This window comes from Ovis aries, chromosome 21 (assembly GCF_016772045.2).
Source record: "Ovis aries strain OAR_USU_Benz2616 breed Rambouillet chromosome 21, ARS-UI_Ramb_v3.0, whole genome shotgun sequence".
In the NCBI taxonomy this organism is placed as follows: domain Eukaryota; kingdom Metazoa; phylum Chordata; class Mammalia; order Artiodactyla; family Bovidae; genus Ovis; species Ovis aries.
The window spans coordinates 23,747,973-23,769,105 of NC_056074.1; the positions used below are offsets into that span (position 1 = coordinate 23,747,973).

Here is a 21,133-nt window from a genome sequence, read left to right on the forward strand (position 1 = left end):
TGTCTTGTTTTTTCAATTCCACTTGTAAGTGAAGTCATACTTTATTTGTCTTTCTCTGTTTGACTTATTTCAGTTAACATAATACCCTCTGGGTCCATCCATGTTGTCACAAGTGGCAAGATTTCATTCTTTTTTATGGCTCAGTATTACTTCATTGTGTATCTGTATACCGCATCTTTATCCATTCATCTATTAGTAGGTACTTAGGGTGCTTCCATATCTTGGCTATTGTAACTAATGTTGCAGCTTTCCAAATTAGAATTTTAATTTTCTTCAGATAAATACTCTGAAGTAGAATTGCCAAATCGTATTTTTTTCTGTTTTTCTGTTTTTCATTTTTAAGGAATCTCCATACTGTTTTCCACAGTGGCTGCACCAGTTTATATTCCCACCAACAGTGCACAAAGGTTCCCTTTTTTATGTGCATTTTATCTAAACTAAACCTCTGTTCCCTCACCAGTTTTTTATATGGCACAGTTCTTAAGCCTAATTCTGGAGAAAGCATCATTTTCACAAAGCAAAGAATTCTAGGTGGTGGAAATAAAGTTATGTTTTATGTATTAAGATGTATCCTTTGGGAGGTGGGGGGCGGTTCATTGTAGAAGTACTTTTGAATAAAAAAATAAATCCAAAGTCCCATCACTGATTTTTTTCAAGTGAAATGTATGTATATATACTTTTATGAAGTAACACTCTTCCTAAGAAGGGGACATATATCTAAATTGTTAGGTGATTCAGATGATTGCTTGGGACATTGGGCTTTGAGCTTAGTAGGAAAAGTCTTTGATTTATGTTCAGTATATTAACTCTATTGGATCCTTTGAAACACAGTTCATTTTGACTATATGTAGGCAGATTTCTCAACTGAGAGAGATTCTGTTTCATAAAGCAAAGAGAAGGAGATGACATCATTGATTCTGAAACTACCTCTGAAGAGCCATTCAATGGTCAGGCTGTGACCAGTAGTCAGCATCTGTTTGACATTTGGGTTAGGTCTTACACAGTCCGACTTTTGGCACGGGAGTTTCAAGTCCAGTGTATATCCCTTTCTGATAGAATGCCATTGCCTCCGGTCTTCCCAGGAAATTTTAGTAACTGAAGTCAAATAATAATGGCTTGAACCAAAAGATAATTTGTGAATAATGTTTACAGCAGTAAGCTCACACTGGTAAAGAGTGATCAGTTAACTCCTTAATCCTGCTCTTGTATTTTACAAACTGAAAATTTGAGAAACTGATCTTAAACAGACTTTGAAGCATAAAATATTTGTTGTGATTTTTTTTTTTAAGTGTTGCTTAGTTGTAGCTCTTGCTTACCTACTAAACCGTTAGAGTAACTGAAGTTTCTCTTTCTCTGTCAGGTAATACATACAATATTCCAATCTGCCTGTGGCTGCTGGACACATATCCGTATAATCCCCCTATTTGTTTCGTTAAGCCTACTAGCTCAATGACTATTAAAACAGGAAAGCATGTGGATGCTAATGGGAAGATATATCTTCCTTATCTACATGAGTGGAAGCACGTAAGTATTAATGGTGTTCTGTGAATTTGTTGTATTACATATTTTGTTTACTAGCATTTACTTTATGTTAACACTCAAGTAGGATTAAAGGAGGATAAATTCATGTAAGATCACTAATCACTGAGCTGGGTAATTGAAAAAGGCTCTTTGAAAGAAACATGTCTTGTATTTTTATAGAGCTTGGTACTTTACAGAATACGTGTAGTCACTATTTTGTTTGCTTGAGTTGAACCTTTAAGAGTAGACAGAATTCACATATGGGGAATACATTTTAAAAAGTAGTATTCTTTGGCATGTATTTGTGAAACTGCTCAAATCTCATTACTCAAAGTGTTCCAGTCAAGAAGTAATAGGAAGAAACTTTTGATGGTTTAGCTCTGACAATTTCTATCCAAAATATTGCTAGAAAAGCCAAACAAAGTAGAACCAACATCTGTGAAATGCTTTACAGAACTGTGAGACAATTAGGACTTGAAGGGCCAAGATCCTGTGAAGAAGGAAACTGCAAAAAGATGAATCAACTTTCTGCCAGTTTTCCCTAGGAGTATTTACTGATTCTTGGTGCAAGGTGAGAGGCTGAGAATCTGGGCAGAAGGCTTTAGCTAGAGGCAAAGAAGACTGCAAAGTTTCTGACAGTCTCCTAGAGCTCAAAAGACAACAGTTGTTGGTCTGTCTGCTAGGCACCCAGTATTTTAGGAGCCAAGAATTAAGGAGAAAAGGAAGCTACAAAGAAGTGAGCCAGATATAATCTGCATTTCCCACTCAAGACATATGCTGAATTCCTAAATTTCAAAGACACGATGTTAAAAAAGCTAAGCAGAGAGCCTCTGAAAAACAGCCAAGTTCTCAGCAGTCTTAGGTTGTGGAAGCAGTAGGAGCTTGAAACCTTATCAAGGAGGATGAGTGAAGTCGCTCAGTCGTGTCCGACTCTTTATGACTCCATGGACTGTAGCCTACCAGGCTCCTCCATCCATGGGATTTTCCAGGCAAGATACTGGAGTGGGTTGCCATTTCCTTCTCCAGGGGAACTTCCCGACCCAGGGATCAAACCCGGGTCTCCGGCGTTGTAGGCAGACACTTTACCGTCTGAGCCATAAGGGATGGGTAGAAGTAAATACCCTAGATTCTTAAGTTGGCATGCTGGAGGAGCACACCCTGTGAGTGAGAACTCAGAATGAGCTCTGTAAAACTCCAGCCTTGAATCAGCCCAGCCCCTGATTATATTAAGGTGATTTTCCACATTTATCTGCCAAGGATAAGATAGAGTGAACTTTGGCTGGAGGAAGATAGTATATAGAACCTGTGTAATTATTCATGAACAGTGTCAAGCATACAATTTAAAATTACCAAGTACATCAAGAGATAGGACATAGATAGAGTGGGGAGAAAAGACGCTAGAAACAGGCACTGCCCTCAGGTAACCCAGTTATCAGACAGAGACTTGAAAATGATTATGACTGATGTGTTCAAGGTGGAGAACTATATTAGATATTAAAAAAATGAACCAAATAGAAATCTTAGAACTGAAAAATAGAATAATAGAAATTTAAAAACTCAATAGATGGGTCAGTAGCAGATTGGACTCAGTGGAATAGAGAATGAACTGGCATATGAATACTTTATATTTTTAATGCTAGAGACCTAGAAACAAACCTTACAAAAGATGTACACATCTATTACAGAGAAAATTTTCAATTTTATTGAAAGACACTAAAGAAGACTTAAGTCAAAAGAAAGAGAACCTTATTCATGGATTGGAAGACTCAGTATTACATAGACTCTTCAGTTTGTAGTAGATTTACAAACTGAACTGTTTCCTAAGAGAAGCTTTTGTTTCTTTGTGTATTTGTTTCTTAATTTTGTGAACTTGATAAGCTGAATCTAAAATTTATATGGAAGTTCAAAAGATTGAGAATAGCCAAGAAGAATGAGATGGAAAGGACTTGCCCTATAGGTATCAAAATGTTTTATAAAAAAATAGTAATTAAGATGGCTTGGAATTGTCAGAGAAGTATTCAAATGGATAGATGGAGCATAATAAATAACCAAGAAAAAAGATCCACTGTGCAGGCATATATTGGAGACATTGTAGACTTGATTCCAGACCATAGCAATAAGGCAAATATTGTAATAAAATGAGTCACATGAATTGCATGGTTTCCCAATGCATATAAAAGTTACGTTTACCCTGTACTGTAGTTTGTTAAATGTGCAGTAGTGTTAGGTCTAAAAAAACAATGTTTATACCTTAATTTTTTAAAAAAATTATTGTATACTGTAACAAACCATAATGGAATATAAAAAAGAATATGTATAATTGAATCACATTGCTGTACAGCAGAACTTAACAATGTAAATCAAGTATACTTCAAGAAAGTTTTTAAAAAATATTTTATTGTTAAAAAAAAATGTTAACTATTATCTGACAACACAGGGTTGCCACAAACCTTCAATTTGTAAAAATTGCAATATCTGGAAAACACAGTAAAGCTAAGCACAGTAAAAAAAAAAAAAAAGAAAGGCCTAAGTATAAACACCTAATGTATAACAGTGATGGTACAGAAGACCAGTGGGAATAAGATTAAGAACTTCAGTAGTGGAGTTGGGACAGATTCCTATTTGTATTGTACACAAACATTAATTTCAGGTAGATTGTGAAAAGCAGAAAAGTAAAACTTAATATAGGAGACTGCCTTCATGATCTCATAATAGGTGGGGTTTTTTTTTAAAGAAGATGCAAAACTTTTACTATAAAAGAAAAGACTAAATTTTACCTTGAGTTTATGCAAATTAAGAACTTCTGTTCATTAAACACAAAGTAAAAAGTGTGAAAAGACTAACCATAAACTGAAAGAGTATACTCTTCACCTACAGTATAATATCCAGAACATAAAAATAACTTTTGGGAATCATAAAAAGAAGGAAGCCCAATAGAAAAATAGATGAAACTATTGGATAAGTATTTCACAAAAAATCCTAATGGCCAATAAATATATGGAAAGATTTTAATCCTGCTAGTAGAGAGGGAAATCTATAATAATTTTAAATCATGAGATACCAGTACATGTCCATTAAATTTTCACTCCCAGTTGACCATACCAAGAGTTAGGATGTGGAACAAAGAGAAGCCTTAGGCACGCTGATGGAGGTTTACACGGCTGCTTGAGATCAGTTTGGCCTTAACCTGTAAGCGCCCGTGCCCTGTGTCCCAGCAGTTCCACGCCTTGGTTCTACTTTTACACTAGAGCAGCGTTTCTCAGCCTCAGTGCTGTTGGTATTATGGGCTGGGGGTTGGATAATTCTTTACTGTAGAAAGGCTGTCCTGTTTATTACAGGATATAGAATCCCTGCCCGTTATCCACAAGATGCCAGTATCATGACACAGTTGTGACAACTATAAATGTCTCTAGACGTTTCTAGTATTCATTAGGAGGCTAAAATAGCACCCCCAGTTGAAAACCACTGCACAAGAGTAAACCTTGCACATATATACTTTAGGAAACATAGCAAGAATGTTCATGACAACATAAATAATCCACGTGACTGTTAGCAGTGTAGAAGCATGAATAAAGAAGTTGTATATTCACTCAGTAGAATACCATACAGTGATCAAAATGAATTTATAATTATATTCTTGAACAAGAATGTATCTTACAAACATTGCTGAAATAAGTCTGAATAGAATACACAGTTTGATTTAATTCATATGAACTTCAGAAATTGGAAAAATTAAACATACTGTTTAGAGAATTGTTTATAAGATGTAGTATGTTTAAAGAAAGGAATGATTATCCACTAAGTCAGAGAAGTGGGTAACTATAGATAGATGGGAATACAGTCCAGAACTTACAAGTTACTGGCAGTCTTCTGCTTCTTAACTTGGATGATGGCTACAAAAATATTTCCTTTATGGTTCCTCTTTAAAGTTACATTTGTTTTATACATTTATCTATGTATGATATATTCTGCAGATCTAACAAGACATAATGATAGCTAACTTTGGCATGGTATTCAAGGTTATATCATGGAAGATCCTGATTTTTAGCTACAGATTTTGTCCTTTAAAAAGCAGTTGGGAGTCATTTTAAATGTTTGAACAAGAGTAGGGTATTAAATACAGTGATTATCAGGTATAATATCTGAAGTGTACTAGATGAATACATTAATTAGCTTTCTGACTGAAAAACCACTAGCTGCTCTAAAACATTCTAGAGACTTAACACTAGAAATTTTTTGCCCACATAATAGTCCACTAGGAGTCTTCCTTGCTGGCAGGCAGCTTTCCTTCACTAGAGCTTCAGGCACCAGGCTCTTTCCAGTTTATTGTGCCACCATCTGCCAGGGCTTCAGAGTCCTCTGCATCAAGGAAGACAAGCAAAGAGGGACTAGTGAAGGACTGCCTTCCTTATGCACCTTGGCTTAGAAGTTAAATCTCTTCTGCTTATGGTCTGTTAGTAAAATCTAGTTGCAAGAGAGACTAGAAAATGCAGTTACTGCATAAACAACTGATTCTCAGCAACAACTCTATATTAGGGGCGAGGAGCATGAACTTCTATAGACAGTCCTCTCAATCATAGCAAATAAGTAAAACTAGAAGCCACACAGAAGGCTATTGCAGTAATCTAGCATGATGCAGGGGAGAAGGCGATGGCACCCCACTCCAGTACTCTAGCCTGGAAAATCCCATGGGAGGAGGAGCCTGGTGGGTTACAGTCCATGGGGTCGCTGGGGGTCGGACACGACTGAGCGACTTCATTTTCATTTTTCACTTTCATGCATTGGAGAAGGAAATGGCAACCCACTCCAGTGTTCTTGCCTGGAGAATCCCAGGGATGGGGGAGCCTGATGGGCTGCTGTCTATGGGGTCGCACAGAGTCGGACTCGACTGAAGCGACTTAGCAGCAGCAGCAGCAGCATGATGCAGAGGATGAATGAGGGCTGCTGTCATTTATCTTGCTCTTACCAATTGCTTATTAATCTTAATTCTGAACATATATACTGCTTGGAATGTAAAATTAACCTTTTTATTGCTTTCTGGAAAAGCAAACAAACAGGGATAGGGAAGGAAGCAGTTTTGTTCTTTGCAGGTTTTCAATAGGCAAGCAATTTTATAAAGATATGTTTCAGTTGACCTTTAGGCATTTGAGCTAAAATAAACTAATATTCTTGCCATTTTTTTAGTATCCTTATTATTTTGAATTAGTCATTTGTCATTCTGAAATATTAATGACCTGTTGCTTTATAATAGGCCTGGAAGTAGATGTAAAACAATTCCTTTTCCTTCCTTCAAAAACTAACATGAAAGGAATGGTATGATAAAGAATTAAAATAAAACTTGTCTTGACAAAATGATGGTTATGAGACTGTATAAACGAAGTCGTTACTCATACTACAACATGAGTGAGCCTTTGAAATTAATATGCTACATTAACAAAATCAGACACATATTCCATTTACATGAAATATTCAGAGTAGGCAATCCATTGACAAAATAGATTAGTGGTTACCAGGGGCTGGAGGGAGGGGGAAATTGGAAGGGATCACTAATAGGTACAGATTTCTTTTAAGGATGATGGCAGTGTTCTGAATTAGATAGTGATGATGGGGGAAAAAACCCCACTGAACTGTATACCTTTAGATGGTAAATTTTATGCTATATCTCAGTTTTTAAGTTGCATGATTTTAAAACCATTTTATGAGTTAGTTGGGAGTTTTCTTGGACTAAAAGTAAGAGATTAAATTTTGTGATTCTCAATAGCAACCCCACACACACACCAGCCATGATCTCTAGCCCACTCTCTTCAGTGCTACACAGATACTTTACATGCTTGCTCCCGGCCTCAGTGCGTAAGTTCACAAACATACATAAGAAAGATAATGGAATAGTGAGAATCAGTAAGTTTGCATAAGAAGCTTTCTGAAATGTTATCTGTTGTCATTGACCATATTTGGGACAGAAGTAAACAAAATTGATGCTTAGGAAAGTTGAAAACAGCTAGTAAATTCTCCTGTTAGGAGAAGGGAAAGTTATGAAGATGGTTAGCTGATCAAGATCGTTGAGTAATCCTTCAGAACTTGATGAACTCATGAATAAAGTATATGAGATGAGCTACACACAAAATATAGTAAGGGGTGGAAACAGGATCATCAGATAAGCCAGTTTGAACAACTTTGCCTAGCATGGTGAAAATGAAGTCTCTCACTCGTGTCGACTCTTTGCGACCCCGTGGACTGTAGCCCACCAGGCTCCTCCGTCCATGGGATTCTCCAGGCAAGAATACTGGACTATGGTATTAGAAGGAAAGATCCTTTAACAATTTGTATCTTTTGTAGAACAATCTAGTAATTTTTAAAATGGAGTCTACCTATAATTTAAGAAATTCCAATACTATCTTTAATAAAAATTAGTTGAACATGTGTTTTCAAAGGCCTTAAATAATATTTGTGACTAGTGCTTATTTCTTTTCCTAAATTTGTACCAGAATCCTTAATTTGTCCTTTGGAAATATAATAAATTTTGGTTAGCTGTATGGTGTCACATGAAGAACAATACTATCTGAATTTTGCAGTATAGTGCTTTTGCTAGTGCTGGTTTTCTATACATGAAACAGCAGCCTTGCTACACATAAATAGTAAGAAATCACATAGCTCTCTGTTAGTTAAATGTAATTTTCACGTTTGGAGTCCTACAAAGAAAATTGTGGAGCTAAGTTGAAAACAGATAACTAGCCAGACATTCCCTGTTTACCAAAAATTAAATCTGTAAACTGCGTTAAATTTGTTTTCCATTTTTAGCCACAGTCAGACTTGTTGGGGCTTATTCAAGTCATGATTGTGGTGTTTGGAGATGAGCCTCCTGTCTTCTCTCGTCCTACTGTTTCAGCATCCTATCCTCCATACCAGGCAACAGGGCCACCAAATAGTAAGTAGAATTGAGATTTGATTTTTAAACTCACATAAACAAAAGAAAACAGAAAATCTTGTAAAAGAGCTTTTTGTAATGACTTCCCTTTGCTTTTTTAGCTTATCAAGTTAGTGGATTTTTTGGAGGTGTTCTGAAGCCCCACATCTGCATGTACAGATTCCCAACAAAGACTGGCATTTGGGCTTTCGTTTGTGGGTAGAAATCTAAGTATGGGTGTGCTGGGTTCCAAAATGGAGGAGAAAGAATGCTGGAATAGAGCTGGAATTTTTTTTTTTAATTATGCATGCCATGGAATAGCTTTATTTGATCAATTTAGAGGCAGATGCAACTCGAAAGGCAATCTGACCTCCTTTTCTTTGCAACTCCAGGATCAGTGTTGTAGATAATAATCAATTTTAAAATCAACTGTATCATTCATGTTCAGCTATTCTGGGTATACACAATGACCTTCTAGCTCTCAGCTTTCTTCTCTTGAGTACAGCCAATTCATTTTACTTTGAGTCCAGGGGGTGGGGCATGGAGTCAGTATCAATTCTCCCCTAATTGGTGTACATTATCTCTATTATTTCTGGTTGTTTTTTTTCTTAATAATTATTACTGATACTTTAAAATCACCATAGATAATTGAGAGTTGGTTGTACTTGTTTTGACTTTACTAAACCTGTTTACTGTGTTTTGAGCTGTGGTTTGTTTTTTTTAACAGATTTTGTTTAATATTGTAATTAACCAAATTATTTATCTTATAAGTTAGATTACATGAACTTTCATTTTCCTTCTGCTGAAAATTATCCTCTTCCTCTTTAATTCATTCTATCTTGAGTAGCATCATGACTCACAAGCTGAATGGGAATCTAACAGAATTTCGTGAATCCTTTTCCTTCCCTACTTTCCCAGAAAAAGTTTGGTTGTAGCATTTTGTAGCTCTTTCAATTAAGTAGATTCTAGGGATTCTTTTGGTCCAGAAGTTTGTTTTCATCATAATAAATTTTGTTGATTTTAATACACAAGATTAATCTTGCCCATCTAAGTTTGAAATGCCAAATATTTCCTAGCTTGTCATTCATATTTATTTGCTCAAATAACACAGCCAGTGACCACTTATGATAAAGGTAAGAAAGTTAGTCTCCTAAGCAACACGTTTTTCCTAAATTTCTCCTAGTCTAATATTAACATTGGAAGTGCAGCATTCTAGAAAGAGATCTCTCTAAATAGATTACTGTTACAGTTCCATTCTGTGCTCACTCATTGTAAATCACTAAACAGTCTAGAGCTAATATATGTGAATTACTCAGAGACCAACTTACTGTCTACCCATTACAGTTCCAATATTTTTTATACATTTAAATAATATTCTTTGTTATTAGGTATGACTGCAAAGAAATGAAGGTCTGAATTCTGTCCTACACATACACATCAAGGAATAGCCCACAAATTTGGATCCATACTTAAATACGATCTTCTAGTTGAAAAATTATGTACTTCTATTATTATTATCATCATTATCTTTTAAACATTTTTGATCTTTGGTGTTAGGGTGACTTTTGAGTTAGGTAGAAGTCACACCAAAAAAGTGTGCTATGGCCAAACCTCATTTTAATAGTAATAGTCAGCACTTAATCAGTGGTAACTGTGAGACACAGCTGAACACTTCATATTGGTTCTTATTTAATCCTTATATATGTTATGCTTATTTGTATTCCATTTTATTCTAGCCCTGAAATTATTTCACCTCATTATCGGCTTCCTTATTAGTCTTGGACTCCGATAACTTTTGTTGTTTCCCAAAATCAAAATTTGAAGAGTTTGGTCAAATTAATAGCTTTGCAGAACCTTAGAAAAGGAAAATTACTTATAATTATGAGGAGATTGCTTATAATGGTGAAATGTCGTTTATACGTGTGCGAGAGAAACTAACATGGGGAGAGAAACTAGTAAGTGACTGTACATGTTGCTGACACCTAATAGTGGCCAGCCTCATCTTTTGATGTTCATAAAGATCAACCGTGTTTTGACCTGGGAAGAAGAAATGTTTTATGAGATTTAGCAGTTGTAACATTTTGGAAGATGTTTTCCCTTTCTGAAATAGCATTAAACATCATCCTTAGCTTCATTTTTCTTAAGAAAAAATTTACTTAAGACACCTATAGATTCATCTTAACAAGAAAACTATGAACACTGATGCTTGGAGATGTAAGCTCAGCAACTCTGATAAAGACTTTTAAGAAGAAAAAAAAAAAGACTTTTAAGGCCTATAGTCAGATCCCAGCAAGCTTTTCCCATCTACTTGCATTATGTACTCCAAAAATTTATTTCCCGAAGGTTCCGCCTCTCTTCAAGCCTTTGTATACTATTCATCTACTCGATCACTCTTGTTTACCACCACAGCCTGTGTTGAAATTAGCTACCTCCTACATGATCCCATATATAACACTCTGTACTCACCCTGTCATAACAACTTGTCTCTCTGTATTGATATTCCTTTGTTTATCTCATAAAACTATAAGCAGCTTGAGGCCAGGAAGTCTTTTTTTTTTTTTTTTTCAATCTGACACCTTTCATAGGAAGGCACTAAAATATTGATTGATTGAATTAATAGCTAATTCATCATTATTTCAGTGTGAAAAATTTCACTGAGGATAATTTGATTCTCAGACAAGTCAATTCCAGTTAAGGCTGAAATTCTCTTTTTCTTCCTCAGTGTTGGTTAGCTTCTTGGCACCACTGACTAGCTTCTACATCATTAGTGTTCTCTTTAAAATATATATAAAACATTCTTTAAGCATACTAGCTTTGAACCCCTTAGTATTCCCCCTTAGTATTTCCAAGCTTTTGTTTGTTTTGTTTTAACTAATCTAGGTGAATATAAGTTTTGTGTAGGACTTCTTAATAGGAATCTGAAGTCTTTTAAAACCATCACTCAAGCCAACAAAACCAACTGTGCTAATCGGTCAACATAATCTTGTAAGAAATATCAAAAGATACCTTAGATATAATAAAGAGGTCACTTTGTAAGAAACTGACCTTGGACCCCTTCCTCCAAATTCCAAACTGAATTGACTCCTGTCTCTCAGATTGTAGATTGCTTTAGGCTTAAAGAGCTAACCGAGTTGACCTGTTGGCCAGTTATTCCTTGTTGGGATTGTCATGTGTGTTGTCGTAACTCATGTTTAATGCTTTTAAAATTAGGTGATTTGAAGATATTTATTAGCTGTAGTAAAGAACTAATATGGATGGAGTGTTTGTTTTTTGGCAAGACTTGAATTCTTTACCTGTATGAAATTTTGCCGTGCTTGATGGTGATGTAAGTCTTATTTAATAACCTGTGTATCCAGGACTGTGCATATTATTTTAAAATGTTAAAAATTATTTTTAGCTTCCTACATGCCAGGCATGCCAAGTGGGATTTCTGCATACCCATCCGGGTACCCTCCCAATCCCAGGTAATGAAAAAATATCTTTTGAATAATTGTTTTAGAAATTCTGTTAGATCTAGAATAAAATAATGGGTGCTAACTAGGGCATTCCAAGTAAATTTGGTTGCAGTTTAATGGAAGGTAAAACTCAGTTTATTGGTGAAATTTTATGGTATGTACATAGTTGAACAGGAGTTTTTTTTCCATTCTAAGGAAATGCAGCTCTATTCTATTTACAGACGGGAAAGGGGTGGGAAATGACGATGATCTTGATTAGTTTTGGACCTTGAAATCCTTGCTTCTTTCCTTTTGAGAACACTGTATATCTGTTGTAAATAGCTGAAAGATTAATGGAGTACTAATTATGATGACTTCAGCCATGGAGAAAAATATTTTAATATCCTTTTTAAAAAACTGACCTTTTCTGTAAACTATAGGGAATGAATTAATAATTCATATGATGGGGTCACTCTTGTCCCCATGATATTTACTTATTCAGTTCATAGACTACTGTTTATTCAGTTTATTGCCAACCTTTATTATCCATATGATGATAATATTATAGAAGTAAACTAATAGTAAAATCAGTCTATGAATAATACATGTGAGAAAAATCAGTAAAATAATTATTAACTCATGTTTTAAATGTGTCCCTGTTTCAGTGGCAATCTAGGAGTAGGTTCCACTCCTTGGGGTTAACTTAGAATCCAAGGTAGTCTTGGGACTAGCTTAGAATGCAAGAAAGGCCTGTACTTGGTGCCTAGAAGAAATTTACAGCTACTAGAAATTAATAAGAATTATCAAAATGTTAACCCTCAATTCTTCTCAGCTTCAAAAAACCCTCACAAATAAATGCAGCCAAATTTCCTCAACACCTGCCATAAATAAACATATGTATGTACATATATAATATGCCGGCTCTTATAAGTTAAATTTAGCAAGCATATTTACCTGGGGGCCTTTCTTAGTTTCAGGGACTAGCTTAATAAGGTAGTAAATACTCTTTTACCTTTAGATGAGTAAGCAGAGACTAGATGAACAACCATCAGAGACAAGAGAGACAGATTCCTATGGCTGTTATATACAGTAACCGGTTATCAGTTTTGGACTTAAGGCTGGAATTCTATCTGAAGCCTTTATAATGAACAGTTGGTAGTAAGCTAGAATGAACTTCACATATATAGGGAATGATTATTAAAAACACAATAAGGAAATGGACTTCTGAACAATAAAGCCACTTCAAAAAAGACTCGTAGATAAAAATGAAGGCTGAAAATATTGACAGAAATGTGAATCATATTCACTTAATCTTACATAACCTTCAAAGTGTCTTTTGTAAGGTTATTTGTAAGAAGTTGCTTTTTGAGGCAGCTATTTTTCAAAGATTTAATGGGGTTGTGTGTGTGTGTGATGTAACTTTTAATCTCATGACATGCTGATGAGTTAAGGGTAACTTTATTCAAATTGCTATCTATATTTTGGCATATGAAAGGTCTTGGCAAAAGAGCTTGAGAACCTCTTTCCCTTCTCCCTTTATCCTAAAGGAGAGCTAATAAAAGTCAGTGACTCAAGAATTTGTATTTTTAAAACAGTGAATATGAGACTATTTATTCTTGTTATAGAAAGTTGGACTAGATAACCTCTAAGGTCTCTTTCAAATTTTAAGATCTTTTGATAGTTTTATTTAGCACCTGCAGCATGTATACAAGGAAATTAAAAAGTATGTCAAGAATAGTTGTTTCAGTTTTGGTATATATACTAGCAAGCATGTATTATTAGAAAGAGTTCCTGATATCAGAAAAGGCAGAAAATGGTAAATACTGTGATAAACTGAGCTTTAAAGGAGAGGTCACATCTGATTTGGAGGTGGGAGCTCAGAGGTGGCTTCATAAATGAAGGAACTGATTTATGAGGATGACCTTAAGAAAAGAAAGCATTTAGGGATGGAGGGAGCAGCAAACAGTAATAGCATTTTACAGCTGAGGAAACATATTAGTCATCAAGTTCAGCAACTCATTTATGTAGTCACAGGTATGATATGAAAACCAAAAAAAAAAACCCAGCAAAGAATAAGGAAATACTCTAATATGTCAGGAAAATACCGGATTATGAGTAGGAGAATTGAAAAGAATAAAGGTGCAACTTTCATGGGCTATGAGTACTATATGCTAGGAAATCAGAATGGAAAAGTTCTCACAAAATATCTGTTGCTTTCAGTTCTGATATTGTTGGATTGCCTTTAGAAAAACTCAAGTTGCTTTCTGCTACTGTGAAGGTGGCCCTCAAATAACCAGGGCCAAGGGACTTCCCTGGCAGTTCAGTGGTTAAGACTCTGTGCTTCTACTGTAAGGGGCATAGTTGATTGGGGAACTAAGATCCTGCATGCTGTGGGCCAAGAGAAAGCAAACAAAAACCACGGCCATGCAAGAGTATTTCATTAAATCCAATGTCATTAATGGAATTTCTGTAGAACTTCGCTTGAATAGATGACTGTAGCTCTAAAACTGGAAAGTCACCAACTGGTAAAACAACAGAATATCCAGCTTAGCTTCCTGGGGTTCTTTGGGTCATCACAGTATTTAATGTTTTCTGTTCTTTTCTTTAGTGGTTACACAGGCTGTCCTTACCCACCTGGTGGTCAGTATCCTGCCACAACAAGTTCCCAGTACCCTTCCCAGCCTCCTGTGACCACTGTTGGTAAGTACCCTTCAAAACTGTGTTTCTGCTCAGAAGGAAATTCAGTCTCCTGTTGTGAAAAGTGCATTTCACTTTTCTTTTTTATTGAGTAAGTGACATGTAACGTTGTGTAAGTTTAAGGAGTACAGTGTGTTATTTTGGTAGATTTATATATTATAATGTGATTGCATTATAGCAATATTAATCGCATAATTGTTGTACACTGTTATATTCTATATTCATTATAAAGTGAAGTGAAGTAAAGTGAAGTCGCTCAGTCATGTCCGACTCTTTGCGACCCCATGGACTGTAGCCTTCCAGGATCCTCTGTCCATGGGATTTTCTAGGCAGTATACTGGAGTGGATTGCCATTTCCTTCTCCAGGGGATCTTCCCAACCCAGGGATTGAACCCGGGTCTCTCGCACTGTAGACAGACACTTTACCATCTGAGCCACCAGGGAAGTCCATTATACTGTGCATTAGATCACTGTGGTTTACTGTTGATGCTTTTGCTGGTTAGTCACTAAGTCATGTGTGACTCTTTTGTGACCCCTTGGACTAAAGCCCACCAGGCTCCTCTGTCCACGGGGTTTCCCAGACAGGAATACTGGAGTGGGTTTCCATTTCCCTAGGGCATCTTCCCAACCCAGGGATTGAATCCACATCTCCTGCATTGTCAGGCGGATTCTCTACCACTGAGCCACCAGGGAAACCCTATGGTTTATTACTTGTTACAGGTTTGTACCCTTAAATGCCATCAGTTTTATCACCCTCCTCCCATTCACTTTTACATGTGAATTGTTAGGGTACTCTTTCTTTTTAGAGCTAAAACTCTAGGAAGAGTTTTATCAGTGTCCTATACTCTAAATCTTGAAGTGATTTATCACTTCTAAGGCTCTAAATGAGCCTTCTACCAGAGCATAGAAATAAATTTGATTGATTCTTAATCACTTTTTCCTGTGTTTTTATTGGTGAACCTTGTATGTGTTGAACTATCAACAGATTCTTAGGTTTTCCAGCCTGGTTATATGTAAAGGTAGATGTGCATTTTTAGGAGAAGAAAGCACCATTGGGAAATATGAGTGGGTCAGGTAAGACCTATTATTTCTGACCAGTATTTCTTGCTTTTTTATGTTGCTTATTAGTAGAGTTACCTGAAATGTAATTTTCTTCAACTGGGAAAATGAAAGTGATACAGGAACTTCTGCAGACTCCCACCACCCTTCCTGACTATCTGCCACCACCTGTACCGCTGTATTTGCTTTTTCCCTACTCTTAAAGAGAATGGGTCTTTTCCCATTCTATTGTTTTCCTCTTTCTTTGCATTGTTCATTTAAGAAGGTCTTTGCATCTCTTCTTGCTATTCTTGAGAACTCTGCATTCAGTTGTAAATATTTTTCCCTTTCTCCCTTGCCTTTCACTTCTCTTCTTTCCTCAGCTATTTGTAAAGCGTCCTCAGACAATCACTTTGCCTTCTTGCTTTTCTTTTTCTTTGGGATGATTTTGGTCACTGTCTCCTGTACAACAATGTTATGAATCTCCTTCCATTGTTTTTTAGGCACTCTCTCTGCCAGCTCTCTTTGGCATCAGTGGTTGGGGCATAGACTTGGATTACTGTCCAACATTAAACCATTAATGTTAAATGGTTGCCTTGGAAACAAACCAAGATAATTTTGTTGTTTTTGAGATTGCACCTAAGTACTGAATTTTGGACTCTTCCATTGATCATGAGGGCTACTCCATTTCTTCTAAGGGATTCTTTCCTGTGGTAGTAGGTATAATGGTCATCTGAATTAAATTTGCCGGTTCTCATCCATTTTAGTTCACTGATTGCCAAGATGTTGATGTTAACTCTTGCCATCTCCTGCTTGACCACCTCCTATTTACTTTGATTCGTGGACCTAACATTCCAGGTTCCTATGCGTATTGTTCTTTACAGCTTTGGACTTTACTTTCATCACCAGACACATCCACAACTGAGCGTTGTTTCCGCTTTGGCCCATTTGCTTCGTTCTTCCTTGGAGCTAATAATTGCCCTCTTCTCTATCCCAGATATATTGGACACCTTCCAGCCTGGGGGGCTCATCTTCTGGTGTCATATCTGTTTTGTCTTTTCATACTGTTTATGGGGTTTTCGTGTCGAGAATGCTTCCTCCATTGGACCACGATTTGTCAGAGAACTCTTTACTATGACGCATCTGTCTTAGGTGGCCCTGCACAGCACAGCCCATAGCTTCAATGAGTTATACAGGCCCCTTTGCCATGACAAGGCTGTGATCCTTGAAGGTATCACCTCCATGATGCCTACTTAATACTCTGACTTTGGCATCATCCTTGATTTTTCATCAGGAACCTGTTATTTTCAAAATATATCGAGAATCTGATCATATCCAGTGCTGATCCAAGGCACCATTCTCTCATCTGATTTACTTCAGAAGCCTTCTTCTGTCCTTCCTTAGCCCCTACATCTGTTTTTAGCATAACAGCTAGAATGAGCCTATTAAAAGATAAATAAATTATATCACTTCTCTACTTAAAACTTTCCAAGGTTTTGCTGTTTCACTCAGAATTCATTCCACATTTCGAAGGCTTGGAAGGCCCTTTATGATCCTGCTTTCCTCCCCATTACTTCTGACTTCATCTCCTACTCTTTCATTTTGGGATTTGTCCACTGCCTATTTCCTTTGCAAGGAGTAGTCAGGCCTACCCTGACCAATCTATTCTCACCACAACCCTGCACACATATACAAACATGTGGAACATCTAGAAAGTTCATACAGGTTTTTCTGTAAAATGGGAAAATCCGAATGACCTTTTTGGCCAACCCAATAGACTCTTGTGAAGTTTACTTTTCTATTACATTTTCTGATAGATTGTAACCATCCTGATATCTGTTGTAAATATCCCTCCCTCCCAGCAAAAGTATTCTCTTCAGTTGTTTTTGTCATTGATACATTCTAATTATTGAGATTCTAGTGGCATTGGTTTTGTTTTTTAAAAATATTCTCATCCGTCTCATCCTTCTGTAATCAGGTCTTTTTTTTTTTTTAACAGTGTAATTTTATTTCTCTATTTTTGACTGTGCTGGGTCTTCATTACTGTGTGCAGGCTTTGACTAGTTGTGAGCGGGGGCTGCTCTTCGTTGTGGCCACTGGCTTCTCACTGCAGTGGCTTCTTGTGGAATACAGGCTTGAGCGCACAGGCTGCAGTGGTCGTGGCACGTGGGCTCAGGAGTTGAGCTCGCAGGCTCTAGAGCACAGGTGCAGTAGTCGTGAGGCACTGGCTTAGTTGCTCTGCAGCATGTGGACTCTTCCTGCACCAGGGATCAAACCTGTATCCTCTGCATTGGCAGGCAGATCCCTTTAGCACCAGGGAAGTCCTACAGTGTAATTTAAGTGCTTGGGTTAGAAACCTGATGATGGGAGGTCTTTACTCCAATAAGCAAAACATGCTAATTCCTGTTAAGTTCTCCATTTTGGCTCAGGCATGATCAGTAAATTGATAGTGCTGTTTGATAACCCTGTATTTCTCATTGAGATGATGGTATCTGATTTGTAGAGAACCTAAGTTTCCAAAGATCTTTTATGTTAACCTATTTCAGTGCAATAGGTATGAAGCATTTTATAGCTTAGAATAAATGACATCCATATAACAAGAAATAGGAATATGGGGAAAATGGTATATTTTGGATCAAATCTAATGTTTGTTTTTAAAACAAATTATCAAAGCAATGTTTTATTGTATTTCTAAGAGTACTTTCTTAGAAAGTCTAGAAACAAATTATCATTATATGATTATCTAGAATATCTTTTAATGTATGTTGCTTTTCTACCCTTTGTTGCTTGTCTGCTTGATTTTTTTTCATCATATTTTAGTAGTACATTGTGAAAAACACTCTTGAACTTCAAAATTGTCATAAAGGAAAGCAGAAACATAAATGTGTCATTTAAATATTAGAGTTCACAAGTAGTCAATATTTTCTCAGTCTGCCAGTGGTCATCAGGATTTGTGCTATTATTTTTGTACTATTTAGGCATGAGAAAGAATTAATGTGTTTATTTATCCTTTGTGGAACTTGACAGTTTAAAGATTTGCTCTTATGATATAAAACAAAGACTTGTTTCAAGGCATCATTAATTAACTTGTACCTTATTATTAGTGTGGATGCTTGTACAATATTGAACAATATTGAAGTAAAAGAACCACTTAAAATGAATTGATAGAGATTACTTTTTTTTTTAATGCAACCAACACTTTTATCTGCTTTTTTTGTTTTTGGTGACATTTATTCCCAGACTAAGTTTTTGTTTCTTCCATTTCTTCTGGGATATCTTTTTCTTCCATGCAACCTCCTTTTCTGGTTTTGGAACAGTCTGTTCTTTTTCACTTAGGATCATCTCAGTGTGGCAGGGAGAGCTAAGGTACCGCTTGATCCCACTGCGATCTCTGTAAGTCCTGCCCCACGTTTTAGGGGCTTTGTTCACCTGGATGTGCTCAGTGAGCAGAGAATCTACATCTAAGCCCTTCAGTTCAGCTTTTTACTCTCTGCATTTTTGAGCATGTGCAGTAAAAATCCAGCACTCTTTCTGGGCCGTCAATCCTGCATCCAGCCCCAGTGTTTGGCCTGTGCGCACCTACCAACTCCACTGTTGGGATGACAGAATGGCACACGTCGCTTCTGTAGAGTGACACCCTTCAGATACTTGGTGGCTTTTTGGATACGCGTACCCTTAATGGCCTGGGCAGTTTCACAAGTGTTCTTAAAGTGAACATGAAGATTTGAACTTCTTCGTTTGCTGGATTTTGTGGGGGTTTCTGGGTCAAGTGAACAGCATATCATTTTTAGTGAATAGCACATCACCTTAGTTAGGCTGCTTACTGGAAGAGCGAGATGACATTCTGTATAGCAATCTCTTGAAATAATGCAGAAGACTGAGGATTGATGCAGATCTTGGGACTTAAAACAGCTCTTTCTGACTCCATTCCATGTAGATTTTGAACACCACTTAAAAGAAAATAAGAGAATTTGTTCTGTCATCTCATTTTATATTTTTGTTACCTCTCAGACAGCTTCTGGCCTAACCTGACCTTTAAAACTGCATCCATGAGATTGATGGTCACTGAGGGCATTGGCTCGGAGAAGGAAGTGGCACCCCACTCTAGTACTCTTGCCTCACTCCCATGGATGGAGGAGCCTGGTAGGCTGCAGTCCATGGGGTCGCTGAGGGTCAGACATGACTAAGTGACTTCACTTTAACTTTTGACTTTCATGCATTGGAGAAGGAAATGGCAACCCAGTCCAATGTTCTTGCCTGGAGAATCCCAGGGACAGGGGAGCCTGGTGGGCTGCTGCTGCTGCTAAGTCGCTTCAGTCGTGTCCGACTCTATGTGACCCCATAGACGGCAGCCCACAGGGCTCCCCCGTCCCTGGGATTCTCCAGGCAAGAACACTGGAGTCGGTTGCCGTTTCCTTCTCGAGGTGGGCTACCATCTATGGGGTCTCATAGAGTCGGACACGACTGAAGCAACTTAGCAGCAGCAGCAGAGGGCGTTGACTAAGTAGTGACAGCAGCTGTTGAATAATGAAAAGCCTTTTGATGGTGCTTTTCTATCAGGTCTGATATTTTAATATTTATATTATTTAATGAGGGAAAATTTATGATCTGTAACTTAAATTCTTCCTTAAAGTTCTTGTAAGATCAGGTTTATTTTTTGGATGTCATCTTTGCACTTGACTATCAAAAACATTTTCTACTGGAAGATCAGTGGGAAAAGATGAGGAATTTGGATGGTTTTCCTGAGATTTTCTGCCCAGTATTTATTAACAAAGCATCAGAAGGAAGGTGAACTTTCCTTGATATCTAAAAAAACTGAAAATTTTTAATTTCTGTTTTTTCAGATTCAAGTATATATTTCTTAAGACTCAAACATTTTTGTTAGGACTGGGCATATAACTTTTACCAAGTTGGCATTGCCAAGACTATAAGAGAACTTGAACTCTGATCTTAAAGGCTTAAAACTACTTGACCATCACCAAATTATAAAGAATAAGTTTAGGAGACAGCATTAGTATTTGTTTGTTCTAATAGCAGATCCCAGAAAAATGCAGAAACAGGTATGAATATGTGGTCATTTGTATGTTTTCAGGGCTGAAAAACAGGCACCTTGAAAAGCTTTGGTCCCCACCAGGGCATTCCCATGGAGAAGGCCAAACTGTTGGGTAGCAAAGAGTGGCGTGATGTGGGACCAGTCACTTCCATCTTGATTCACATGTAGCACTCTCTCTGTCAGACTCCAGTGTGCTGGTGGTGCGCCCAGGTGGCAGTCTAGGAGTGATGAAGGTGTTGGATATTATAGTCCAAGTTAAGAAAGATTTAAGATGTATCAAGCGAATGTTCAAGAATGTTACTGAAGTGTGGTCCCGTGTGGTACCCAGAAAAGTGTGGTGCCGCTCAGTGACACCTCCGCATGTTTTGAATATACATATGAAGAAAGTCCGTCGACATACTGGCTCCTTTATGAAGGTCATTAGAGGATGTACTGTCAGTACATCAAACACACGCATACATACACATAACACCTTTTCTTTATCTA

General features: G+C 37.0%; 1 protein-coding gene across 1 annotated transcript in view; it reads left to right on the plus strand.

Annotated features, from left to right (window-relative positions):
- TSG101 (tumor susceptibility 101) overlaps positions 1–21,133 on the plus strand; it is a 42,990-nt gene that overhangs the window by 9,641 nt on the left and 12,216 nt on the right. The window contains exons 4-7 of the mRNA XM_004019463.5: positions 1,361–1,524; positions 8,320–8,446; positions 11,823–11,889; positions 14,468–14,559. Coding sequence (XP_004019512.1) covers positions 1,361–1,524; positions 8,320–8,446; positions 11,823–11,889; positions 14,468–14,559 — 450 coding nt within the window. The remainder of the gene's footprint in view (positions 1–1,360; positions 1,525–8,319; positions 8,447–11,822; positions 11,890–14,467; positions 14,560–21,133) is intronic.